General features: G+C 46.7%; 5 protein-coding genes across 5 annotated transcripts; 3 read left to right on the top strand and 2 right to left on the bottom strand.

The window, feature by feature from the left end:
- Positions 1 to 111: 111 nt before the first annotated feature.
- On the bottom strand, positions 112 to 3,451 carry PGRI_080050 (putative nitrate reductase; the record flags this gene model as incomplete). The annotated part of the gene is made up of 5 exons (XM_040795719.1): positions 112 to 1,019; positions 1,072 to 1,428; positions 1,485 to 1,668; positions 1,728 to 3,110; positions 3,200 to 3,451. 5 exons carry the CDS (start codon positions 3,449 to 3,451, stop codon positions 112 to 114), a joined length of 3,084 nt encoding a protein of 1,027 aa, XP_040651284.1.
- A 2,295-nt stretch (positions 3,452 to 5,746) lies between these two features.
- On the top strand, positions 5,747 to 6,409 carry PGRI_080040 (uncharacterized protein; the record flags this gene model as incomplete). The annotated part of the gene is made up of 1 exon (XM_040795718.1): positions 5,747 to 6,409. The coding sequence occupies one exon, from the start codon at positions 5,747 to 5,749 to the stop codon at positions 6,407 to 6,409; it is 663 nt and encodes a 220-aa protein (XP_040651283.1).
- Positions 6,410 to 7,173: 764 nt separating this feature from the next.
- On the bottom strand, positions 7,174 to 7,973 carry PGRI_080030 (uncharacterized protein; the record flags this gene model as incomplete). Its single annotated transcript, XM_040795717.1, has 2 exons — positions 7,174 to 7,753; positions 7,816 to 7,973. 2 exons carry the CDS (start codon positions 7,971 to 7,973, stop codon positions 7,174 to 7,176), a joined length of 738 nt encoding a protein of 245 aa, XP_040651282.1.
- A 689-nt stretch (positions 7,974 to 8,662) lies between these two features.
- On the top strand, positions 8,663 to 9,626 carry PGRI_080020 (uncharacterized protein; the record flags this gene model as incomplete). The annotated part of the gene is made up of 2 exons (XM_040795716.1): positions 8,663 to 8,892; positions 8,945 to 9,626. The coding sequence occupies 2 exons, from the start codon at positions 8,663 to 8,665 to the stop codon at positions 9,624 to 9,626; spliced, it is 912 nt and encodes a 303-aa protein (XP_040651281.1).
- Positions 9,627 to 10,151: 525 nt separating this feature from the next.
- Positions 10,152 to 11,577, top strand: PGRI_080010 (chitin deacetylase CDA6; the record flags this gene model as incomplete). Its single annotated transcript, XM_040795715.1, has 2 exons — positions 10,152 to 10,362; positions 10,412 to 11,577. 2 exons carry the CDS (start codon positions 10,152 to 10,154, stop codon positions 11,575 to 11,577), a joined length of 1,377 nt encoding a protein of 458 aa, XP_040651280.1.
- Between the last annotated feature and the right edge of the window lie 243 nt (positions 11,578 to 11,820).

Below are 11,820 nucleotides of genomic sequence, written 5' to 3'. Positions count from 1 at the left end.
TATGCTTATATCCTTGGTAACATCGCGTTTGATACATCATTTGAGGCACAGCATCTCCAATAGATATGCTACACAGTCACAACCTAGGATCCAATTGCCGGGGAAATGAAACTAAAATCCAAACAAATTCTCATCCTCCTTGTATCCAATCTCCTGAAGCGCCGGGAGCACAGCCTTCTGAATCATAGTCGGAGGACCACAAAGCAGCGCCAGATTGCCTTTCTCCGGTCCAAACACATACTTCTGCAGGATATCCTTCGACACATGGCCCTTCTCTCCTTTCCAATTCTCCTTTGGATGTGAAAGAATATGAGTAATCTTGAATTGACTCGGATGGTCCTCAGCCAATTTATCCAATTCATCCCTCAATAGTATATCAGCTTCGGTCTTATTCGCATCGATAACCTTGATATTAGTCTTATCCTCTTCCATGCCCTGATCCTTGGCACGTAGGATATGTGATATAAGCTGGTATCCGGGCGTGATACCGGATCCTGCTAAGACAAGACTGACATTTCGGAAATGATATTCTTTGTCATCGATCAAGAATCTGCCTTGGCCCATGTACCTGATTTCGCCAGAAGGACCTTTGACTTCAATTTCCTCACCGGGACGAAGACAGTCGAGGATATTGCTCATCGTCCCGCCTGGCTGGAATTGATCCGGCGCGTATGTTTTGACGACGAGGTCGAATGTGCCATCTTCTTCTCTTTCGAAAACTGGTCTCGTGGGTGTGTATGGCCGGACGACAAGCCGATCGCTAAAATGGAAGCCTAGTTGGAGATGTTGGCAAGTGCCGAGACCGAGCTTCTTCGTACCCTCCGGTAGCACGAAAGTGTACCGATGAGTGTCCTCGGAAAGCTGTTCTTTTCCTCCGAAGCGAACAATATTCCATCGGTGGCGGTTAAATACGGTTCCCAAGTCCTGCTTTGATGTCTTGGCTTTCTCTTTCGCTACATCTTCGGCTTGTTTCTTGATATGCCGAAGCGTCTTTTCGGTAACAACACCGAGAACGCATTCTGTGTCTAGTCAGTCAAGGTCTGAACAAGAGGGGAAACTGATATATAATACCGCTCAGCTTCTGCTCCGTGTATTCATCGTGAATACTCTCAAATTCAGTTGTAGTATCAGCATGGGCTCTGCCCGCATGAGCCATGATAGGTATCTTGCCGCCAGGATGCCAGTCAAGTACACTAGTCGCATCGTAGACCTTCCCATTGATGATAATCCAGCAGTCATCCTCCGTATTGTGCTTTTCAATTTCCTCACGTGTGAATTGCTTTTGTGGTGATGCCGCCTCATGCTTGATATTCTCGATGCGATTCTCCGTCGAGGGCTGCATCCAGCCTCCGGCCCGGGTGCCAGGCTCGCAGGGATGTCGGAAGTACAGCACTGAGTCGTTTTCATTGTCGTCAATCTCTAAGCGAACTGTGTACCAGCAATTGTTCATCATTCTATACCGAGTCAGCTAATATTCAGTCAACCCGTGGCGGCAGAGACTTGCCCCATAATATTCCATGTGGGCTCCTTCGGCTGTGTGTTTTTGAAAACATTGAAGCAGCGCACAACGATACTCTCGGCTCGAACAAGATGTGGTAATGCAACATCCACGTGCCAATGGAGCCATGTCCAAAATTTCGTGCCATGGCGGATGGGGTATTCGGGAAACTGATTGCAATCGTTTAACATCTAACGCAGTACTAGCACAGATTAATGAGCAAACTCACCTCGCGGACACAGTACAGCCAAGTCACCCCACTGTCAAGACTAACTTCCACCCTCTGGACTTCATGACCACCACCATCGTATGCAATGCCTGCTATACGATAAGTCCGATTTTTATTCACATCAGACAAAGGAATCGCCTCGCCATGTGCAGGCTTCACGATAATTGAGTTGAGATTTTGTTCGTTGCAGGCCGTGCTTGGATGATGAAACATGGTGTGCGAGAACTCCGAGTCTTTATCCCGAATAAAACTAGGCAGAACCCTGTTGTCCCAAATATGAAAATAGCTATCATTCTCCTTGTCAGAGACCCAGATCCTGCACAGCCATTTGATACAACGACCACCGATATAGCCGGGGACTATCAGACGAACTGGATAGCCGTGGTCTGGTGGCAGTCGCACATTGTTCATTTCGTATGCCAAAATCACATCGTTATTAGGGTCCATCACATATGCCAATGGTATGGATGTCGCGTATCTACCCTCTTTGAGTTCATCGGCGCCTTCAAAATGGGCCCAACGTGGTCGGTTTGCGTGGCGTGGGTCAGAGGCCTGGATTCCAGCGGCTAGAAGGACATCACGTAGGAGAGGGCCTTTCCAGAATGCGCAGCTAATGGCTCCAGCACCCCAATTGAAACCTTTCGAGCGTCTTATCATATTTAGCTCTTTTCTCCGGTTTCCGTCGCATGCCAATGCCACTGCGATGTTAATAGGTTCGTAGTTCATAGCGAGATCATCCATCGATAGGATCAGCTTCCCACCCTCTACATCAATCTGGTGGGTTTCCCATAGTAGATGGGGCACAGGACCATGATTGCGAACATAGTGTAGTGAATTCGGAGTGATGAGACCAGCCTCATACAGGTCTTGTAGCTCTGGCTCGCCGTTGAGCGGATGCTTACCCGTTAGGCGGATGAGATGGGAAGATCGCGGGATCCAATTGTCGGGAGTGAATTGATCATCCTCGCTAATAGATATGACCTCCTTTTTGGTTAAACTAACCGGGGACTCAACCTTGCCATCATTCTCTTTCAATGTCTTCATGTAATTGCTCTCCGATTGTAGCAGGCGCAGTAAAGATAGTTCCTGCGGCGAATACTTGTCCTGCGGACCTTTCTCCTGGGCTTTTCCCCTGTCTTCGTCGTCATCATCAAGGGATTGTTGGTCTGTGGCATGTGCTTCGTTGTGCGTCTCATTCTCGCCCCGACCCCGTCTCCACTCGGATTCTTTCTGTGGCTTCTGGTTGTCGTTTTCGTGTCCTTCGTTCTGCTCTTGATTCTTCTTGTTTTGTTCTTCCTCCAATTGACGTCGCCTCACGTTGACAGGCCAATCCTGCTGGTATTTTAGGAAGCCTTCCGTAGTGTGAAGTACATAGCGCCAGCCCTGTGGGTGGTTTTGAGGTAACCTCAAATGATAGTCCTCAAAATAGAAAAGTTAGGGATAAAGGCCAATTGCATCATATAAGTGCTCACCTCTTGCTTTTCCATGTATTGGCGGATATTGATGAGTTCGTGTGCCCCTAGCTTCTTGTTGAGCTCATCCGCTTCTCTCTTCGCCTGAGCCAGAAATTCACGCTCCTCCTCCGGATGCCAGTCATCCCCAATATGTGTGAAAGCCGGATGCCGGTCATCGCGATTACGAAACCCAATTCGGTGGTTATGAGTTAGAACCCAGTCTGGTTCATTTTCAATGTCGTCCTCAGAACAACCACCGCCACTTCGCATTGGATTTGTGTGGTGTGGTGTCGCAGCCATATTCAACGCACCAACCTTCTATTAGTTTAGAAATTCTTAATGAAGTACAACTAGTGATTCTGAAACTCAGCAACCTTCTTGCCGAGGGATGCCGGTCAACATACGTCATAATAACCATAACTCCCCTTCTGGGCTGCCACCGAGATTCTCGTGTTGGAGATTAGAATTAGATTGCGGAGAGATGAATTAGTACCACATTGGCCCTCTTGAAACATATCCTGCTCCAAGACCGCCACCGTTCGTCACTTCCCCACACCTTCCACGAACAAACACCTCTACCCCATATATATACCACTTTAATCTAACTATTCAATTTGAAAAATAACATAGATAGTTTATTTATTCATAAAGGGCTAGTCACTATATATATTTTGCTCCAAGCCAGTCCACGTCACGCATAGCTTTCTTGTTATTACTCGCGAAGATTTTTATCAAGCTTGCGTGATTATTCAATTCAACCTTGGAGACTATGCCTATACCAATAAAAAGTAAATCCAATTTGCTCAGGCTCGCCAGAAGAAAGCGCGTGAAGAAGTCCACGTTTTTCTAGATCCTGGCAAAATTCCTTCCTTGAAAGAAATTCCTCTTCCGTGCAGTCTTGATCCGCATAATCACGATTGTCGCTTCTTTCATTCAGTGTTTTCGTATGCGCAGTTAATTCTGAACCCCCTGAGATATTTGTTATGCCAACATTTGTCGATGATATTGTCAATCAGGGGGTTGCCATCCAATTTTGGAAACTGCATGTTTTGTAGCAAATCCACGACCTTAGGGCTATACTCGTAAGGATTCTCGGTAAGACAGTAATCCCCATAAACTTCAAAACCGTAGTTTTATCAAACAGTATAATGAACTGAGGGCAAACAGTTCTGTTTGAGGGCTAAGAAAGCCAGGAGCTCCACATTCGCCTTGGCCTGACTCGTTATTATTGAGTAGTCGCCCATAGGGAGCTATACAAGCTTCGTAATTTATGCCAGATTTCGCCGTACAATCAAAATCGGATAGCTTTAGTCGGTTACGATCAAGTAGAACATTCTTAGGTTATAAATCACTATAGGCAAGGTTAAGGGATTCTAAGAAAGCGATAGCTTAAGCAAGATCATTTATCCATTCTTTTCATAGGGGTAAAGGCTCCAGCTTTTCTACTATAGTAACCACCCTAGCTTAGTGGTCCCAAGTATATTTCCTTTGTATCCTAGAAGAAAGTAACATATCTAGGGAGTAAATTAGTAAACAAAATTTTAACTTCTAATAGGGGCTGTACCTCTCATATACTCGAGAAAGATACCAGTCCTAGTAACCATATAACACTGCACAATAGAGGGATAAGGTAGATTTTGCGAGAATACTTGATATATCTCAAGCTCTTTTTGGAATTGTTCCCTCTTAAACTTCCAGACTTCGGGACTTTCACCACGATACGAGGGTGGACCTCGTAAACAAACGAGATACCTCCACCCCAGATCCAGTAAACACCTGGAAACTGGCGTTTGTTATCCATGATCGAAAGGTTGATGTGAGATGGAATAGCAGCCCTGGTTTATTTTAAGAAGAGAAGGGATATGAGCCCTGTAAGTGCCTAGCGAGGCGCAGTGGCATAATCAATAACGATTGGTTCAATTGGCTATACTAGTCAGTTACTTGGTGACGAGTCACTTTAGTTATGTTTGCCCTGTGACTGCTAAAATATTATGATCCCTTTCCTAATCATACTACTATGTACTCCGTAAGCACTTCATTACAATTGTAAAGTAACACTAGTTGTATAAATCAAGAGCAGGTTAGATTGTTACGGGATGGCCCGTTCTACACCTAAATAGACCCTATAGGTCTACACAATTATCATGACTTCGACTATAGAGAGTAAAGTAATGAAGACATGTATTTCATGGGGACTTAAAATGCTTAGCTGTATCAACAATTTTCCAATAGACTATGCGTTTAGCCTATAAATCTCCCTATTCTTGATCAAATCATATCGACAACTTACTTCGGCGCCTAAGTCACAGGAGTCTACGGTATTCGCATAACATAATCTAGGAATTGACACCATAGTCGTCCTGCGAATATGTTTGTTGCTATACGAATGGCAGCTACAATGTTTGCTACTTATATAGCTCTTACTTCGAGTTTACTTTATTATCTAGCAAACATCCTTTCAATACCAATTATTCTCATTCTTTTTCACTTCATCCACACTTCATCTTCTTACCCATCTCTACAAGTCAAAATCAGACGTTTACCGCACTACTTCAAGTAGTCACCATGCCACGCAATACACCATTCGGCTCACTGGACGGCGCCCCAGCCCTTACTGTGTTCGCCATCACTCAAATCGAAAACCTGGCAAAAGCCATTGACGAATCCGAGATGAACAATGTTCCACTGCCAGAGTACATTGGTGAGGGCATCGCTCTATTGTCCTCCCAACTGCAGGAATTTCGTCCAGACGATAACATCCCACTCTTCCTTTCTCCCGAGATAGATAAACAAGAGATAATAAACAACAACCTCGAAGTCGCTTGGTACCTCTCTACTTGCATTTATTACCACAATCGCATCAATAACACCTTCATTGTCGATGTTACCTTTGCTGTTAATGGGGTATTGATGTGCCTACTCCGAGCTGAAGAGATCAAGGCGCAGTTGGAGCCTAATTTGGAATCCCGAGATGATCCAGTGACGTTCCCGGCTTTTGTGGCATGCTGCAATGCGGTTGATCGCCAACACTGGGCATCCTGGTGGCAAGCAATGCAAGAATATGACTCTCCAAAACTTAAGGCTCAGTGGAAGGCTATCAGGATTATTTGGTATGTTATGGATGTGACGCAGGAGGTAGGGGAGGTTGACTTGAGCTGGGTGGACATTATGCAAGGGCGTGACGCAAGCCTTTTGTCTACTATGTTTGAAGAACTTGGTTTTTGTTGAAGGAGCTTGGTTTTTCTTGGAGGATCTTTGTTTTGGTTGATGGGGTTTGGTTTTCGTTGAAGGAGCTCGGTTTTCATTGAATGTACACATACAGTCCAAACATTCTTTATCAATCTGACTGTTCTAATATCCTTTGCTATTCCTTCCCTGGTTATTGTTCTCCGTCTCTTGTATATACGCTTCGAGTTCCGGGCTCGATTCAGGTCGTTGACCAGACCAAGGGCTTTTTGTGGCACGTGATTGAGAATATATTTGTGCTGGGTTTGCTCCTGTTCCTCTCTTCTTCTTTCCCTTAGTCTCATCTATTAAATCAATACAGTGATATTGCTCCAGGCACATTAGTAGGAGAGTTCTATAGAGACATCAAATGGTGCAATGTGAGGATAGCAGATTGGAGATTAAGAAAGATGTAAGTTCTAGACAATGAAACCTGTCAAGAATTATTCCTTTTCTGTATGGATCAAATCCAATAAAATTCAAGGCTAGAGTCGCACAATCATCTATCATAAAGTCTGAAGAAATGGAAAACGAATCCGAAGATCTGGAGTCCGAACAAGGCTAAAGTAGTAGGGGTTCTCGACCGCAAAGTGTCTAAATCGACTAGTTGAGCAAAGCATTCGTCATTGAGAGACCTGACACTCTGTATGGAGCAAGCACGATACTCCACTAGCATCAGAACAACCGGCAGAATGGGACAATGGACTATTGTTGTAAATATCTCGATACGCTAATATGACTGGTACCCCCTCGAAGTCAAGACATCTTCACTTTTTTGACTCATCCTTCTTAGGTGCGTCCTCCTTGGAGTCGTCTTTCTTTTCGTCCTTGTGTTCCTTCTTTGAGTCATCACCTTTGTTCTTCTCCTTCTCATCTTGCTCCTCAGCCTCTTTCTTCTCCTCAGCCTCTTTCTTCTCCTTGGGTTCCTTCTTCTCCTCCTTAGGTTCCTCCTTCTCCTTAGGTTCCTCCTTCTCCTTAGGTTCCTCCTTCTCCTTAGGTTCCTCCTTCTCCTTGGGTTCCTTCTTCTCCTCCTTAGGTTCCTCCTTCTCCTTAGGTTCCTCCTTCTCCTTAGATTCTTGCTTCTCCTCCTTAGGCTCTTCCTTCTCTTTCTTGGGTTCTTCCGTCTCCTCAGGCTCTTCCTTCTTGTCCGCCTTACCCTCGGCCTCTTCCTTGGTGTCCGTCTTCTCTTCCTGCTCGGGTTCCGCCTTAGAAGAACCCTCTTCTACCTCACTATCCTCTGCGTGTTCCTTCTTATGTTCGTCCCCGTGGGCATCGTGGTGTCCCTCTGAACCGGAAGGCCAGAGATAAAATACCATTGGAATGGTCACGGCAGCAGAGACCGCCAACCTACAACCAGACGTAATTAGAAGACTGAGTCGAATTGCTCGGAACCAAGAGCATATCCTCACCAAGGCAAGTCACTGGATGCATGCCCAGGCTCATAACTGCCGCCAGTAGACTTAAATCGGCGACTGAGGAGCTGCGCAGACTGGCGAGCAACAGGGGCGGCACGGAAGGACTGAGCTGCAGTTGCAGCGCGGAAGATTGAACGGCGTGCAAAGACCATTGTGTAGTAGTAAACAAGTACGAATAGAGGAGAAGGGGAGAGAATATGAAAAGTGTGATAGATCGAAGTGAATTGTTTAGTAGAAGACAAGCACAAAAGTTCATTCAAATTAACAATACAAACAACGCTACCCGGTTTTAAAGTAAATATGGGGTCGTAAGACCGCATCTTGGTTGTTTCCGAGGTCTGTGCGTCATGATGTAATGGGCGTGGCTGGGGCTGTATTCGGTACTTGAAGAACACATTAAATTTGGTGGTTTTAAATTGTAGCAGATACTCGTGGAAGAACTATAAGGTATGACTTTCAATACCTTACTCTCTCGTATGGTATAGAACTGAGATTCTCAGACTTCTTATATCACGTGGATATCAATTGATCCCGAGGTCTAATTATCAGAATAATTGGAGAAAGATGCATGATATCAACTTTGGTGTAATGACCTATCAGAAAACATTAACTCTGAACAGACAAATATTTGATATGAATAACTCGATATTTTGAAAAGCAGTGAGTAGAATGGACTTCATGCCTCAGGCCATAATTCACACCTGAGGCGCAACACCCCACGTTGCGGCGTCTATCGAAAGCTCCCACCGCAAGCTATCCCCGGTTACCTTCATTTACACTACTTCACCTGTCACCTTTGGTATCAACCTCATTTACCGATAACAGTCATAATTCCATCAATATGGCTGAGCGCCAGGTTACCCAGCAGACAATTTTCAGCCTGCTTGTCAAGCTTGATGACCCCGATGCCGATCTGAGATACATGTCACTGAACGATCTTTATGGAATCCTCACCAACTCCAACTCTTCATTCCTCACTCATGACCGTAACACATCAACGAAACTCGCGGAAGGTCTACTCAAGGCTCTGGATGATCAGCACGGCGACGTGCAGAACCAGGCCCTCAAATGGTTCGCTGAGCTCTGTTCCCATCTCGTCCTGTCGATCGCTAACTCAAACTAGTCTGGGTCCTCTCGCTGTTCGCTTGCCATTCGAATCCCTTACACCTCTTCTCGAGCGATTGGCCAACCTGACTACCTCGCAGACGATAGACACATCCGTCCCCAACACTGCTCTTCGGGTCATCGTGGATACCCTCCCTCGTCCTCAGGCGGGCCAACCCGCTTCTCAAAATGCGACTACGGCATACTCAGCAGTTTCAAAAGTCTTGGTTCCCCGTTTGACCGGGCCGACGCCCTCAAGCACAGGGAGGCGAGGCTCCATGGTGAAGAGCATGATGGAGAAGGATCCATCACGGGGCTTCAGTAGTGATGCCATCGATGTGCTCATCAAAGTCGTGACCTGCTTTGGGCCCCTGCTCCAAGAGTCGGAGCTCGCTGCCCTCCAAGCGTCCGTCATGGCCATCATTCAAAACGACACGGCTGGAACTGTTGTCACCAAGCGCGCTCTGACAGCCATCTCAGCGCTTGTGCTCCACTTCTCCGACGCCCAGCTCAACAGCTTTGTGTCCGATCTGGCAAAGACATTGTCATCCAATATTTCCATGGTGCAGCGCCGGCACTTGATTGCTGCAATTGGCGCCATTGCAAGAACTGCACCTGCCAAGTTCGGCCCACACCTGGATACCCTTGCTCCTTTTGTTTTCTCAGCAGTCGGGGAGGATAACATTACCCCGGGAAACTGAGTTGTCATCATCGCTGGGTTACAACCCATAGATGTCTGACCGACACTCTCCCCTAGACCCTTGCATGTGTTGTTGAGGGCTCCTCAGCAGCACGAGCCTGATGTGCTGTGTCTGACCTAAATTGGCTATAGATCAGGCCATGATCGCACTAATCGCATCTACTATGCTGTGATTTGCTGAATCAGGAAAACTGTACTGGGCTCTTAGGCCAACCGAGGCCCAAGATGGCCTTGGACTTAACGATACCCACGTTCATATTGAATACAAGCGCGTCAACATCTACTTCTACACTTTTATATAAAGGTTAGGGGCTCTTGGGGGTTTTCCTTCCTTCTTTGCTCTAAGTAAACAAATGCCTCGAAGCTTCGCTCCTTCCTTCTCTGTCCTTGTAGAGATTAGCTCATTCCTTCCAAGGTTTTTCCCCTTCGTCTCATCTCTCTTCTCCCATCCCAAATCATCTATCATCCCAACCCATTACTTTTTAACCCAGTTGAATATACAATTACTCTGTATACCATTTTCATAATGCGTATTCCTCCCTTCCTGGTCGCCACTTTGGCGACATGTGTTTTTGCTAGAGTGCATGCCGCAGGTCCTGTTCATACGGTCTCCCTTGAACAATCACTACCAGAAACAGAATCTCATCTGAACGCCCGTGATGCCCCTAACAATTTGGACTATCGCTGTGGCCCCAAGATCGGCAAATGCCCAGTCGGTACATGCTGCTCTAGTGCAGGTATGTTTCGAAATGATGTTAAGTCGGGCAGCTTGCTAATTCGCGAAAGGCTTCTGTGGCACGTCTAAGGCACACTGTCGCTCTCCAGACTGCAAGATTGACTATGGTAAATGTGACGCTCACAAATCACCTTCGGGGCCCCCAACCAAGGAGATCCCTCGTCCTCATGTTGGGCAAGTTCCCTATGGCCCTCGCGAGATTCGTTCATGTGCTATCCCAGGAACTGTTGCGTTGACCTTCGACGATGGCCCGACACGTTACACTGGCGATCTGCTCGATCTGCTTGACAAATACGATGCAAAGGCCACATTCTTCATCACTGGCATCAATAACGGAAAGGGTGCCATCGATGACCTCACCTTACCTTGGGCTTCAGTGATCGAACGAATGCACTCGAGTGGCCACCAGATCGCTAGTCATACTTGGTCGCATGAGGACCTCAGCAAGATCACTCCTACACAGCGCACTGAGCAGATTGAAAAGAACGAAGCTGCGCTGCGCAATATCCTCGGACATTTCCCCACCTATATGCGACCGCCCTATTCCAGCTGCAGCCCTGACACAGAATGCGGAGAGGAGCTGGGCAAGCTTGGGTACCACATCGTTTTATATGACATTGACACAGATGACTACAAGAACGACAGTCCGGACCTGATTCAGCGGTCCAAGGACATTTTTGATCACCAGCTCTTGTATAGCGATCCACGCAGCAAGTCCTGGCTTGTCATTGCCCATGACGCCCATGAACAGACTGTCCACAACCTCACGGAGCACATGCTCAAGGGCATCAAACGGCAGGGGTATCGTGCCATTACTGTCGGTGACTGTCTCCGAGATCCCAGGCCCCTCTGGTACCGCAAGGATAGTCGGATTCCCACTCACAAGAGTAAGCCCAAGAAGTCTGCTTCGGCAGATCCCAACAAGCCGATCTCTTGGGACGGCTCCTGCGGTTCAAATTACACTTGCCTTGGGTCAATCTATGGCTATTGCTGCAGTAGCACCAACTCTTGTGGCAACTCCACCAGTCATTGTGGAAGCGGTTGCCGAAAAGATGCCGGATATTGTTCTGTCGAGGCTCCTTTCAATGGCGATGCCTGGGACCCCAAGGTCGAAACCAAGGGCCACAAGTCAGAAGCTGATTCTGATCTCCGAACCATTGGCACTGCGGCTGCAACATCGTTGTTCCTTGCTTTGATCGTTGCGATGTGGATGTGAAGTGGATGTGATGAATCATCTTGATCTTTGGTTTGGTTTGTCATGATTGGCCGAGTTTTGCAATGTCGACATTATAGTTATACTTACAGGCTGTGGCTTTGTGGCCAATCCATTCGTTTGAACATATCGGCAGACATGGCAGGGTTGGCTCATGGAATCGGAACCATCAAGTAGCAAAGAATACAGAAGTTCGTCTACTGTTTGATTGATGGTCATAGATCCTCATATAACCCTTTAACCATG

The sequence above is a fragment of the Penicillium griseofulvum genome (genome assembly GCF_001561935.1).
Source record: "Penicillium griseofulvum strain PG3 chromosome Unknown contig_77, whole genome shotgun sequence".
Classification (NCBI taxonomy): domain Eukaryota; kingdom Fungi; phylum Ascomycota; class Eurotiomycetes; order Eurotiales; family Aspergillaceae; genus Penicillium; species Penicillium griseofulvum.
This window is presented reverse-complemented; position numbering and strand designations above follow the sequence as displayed.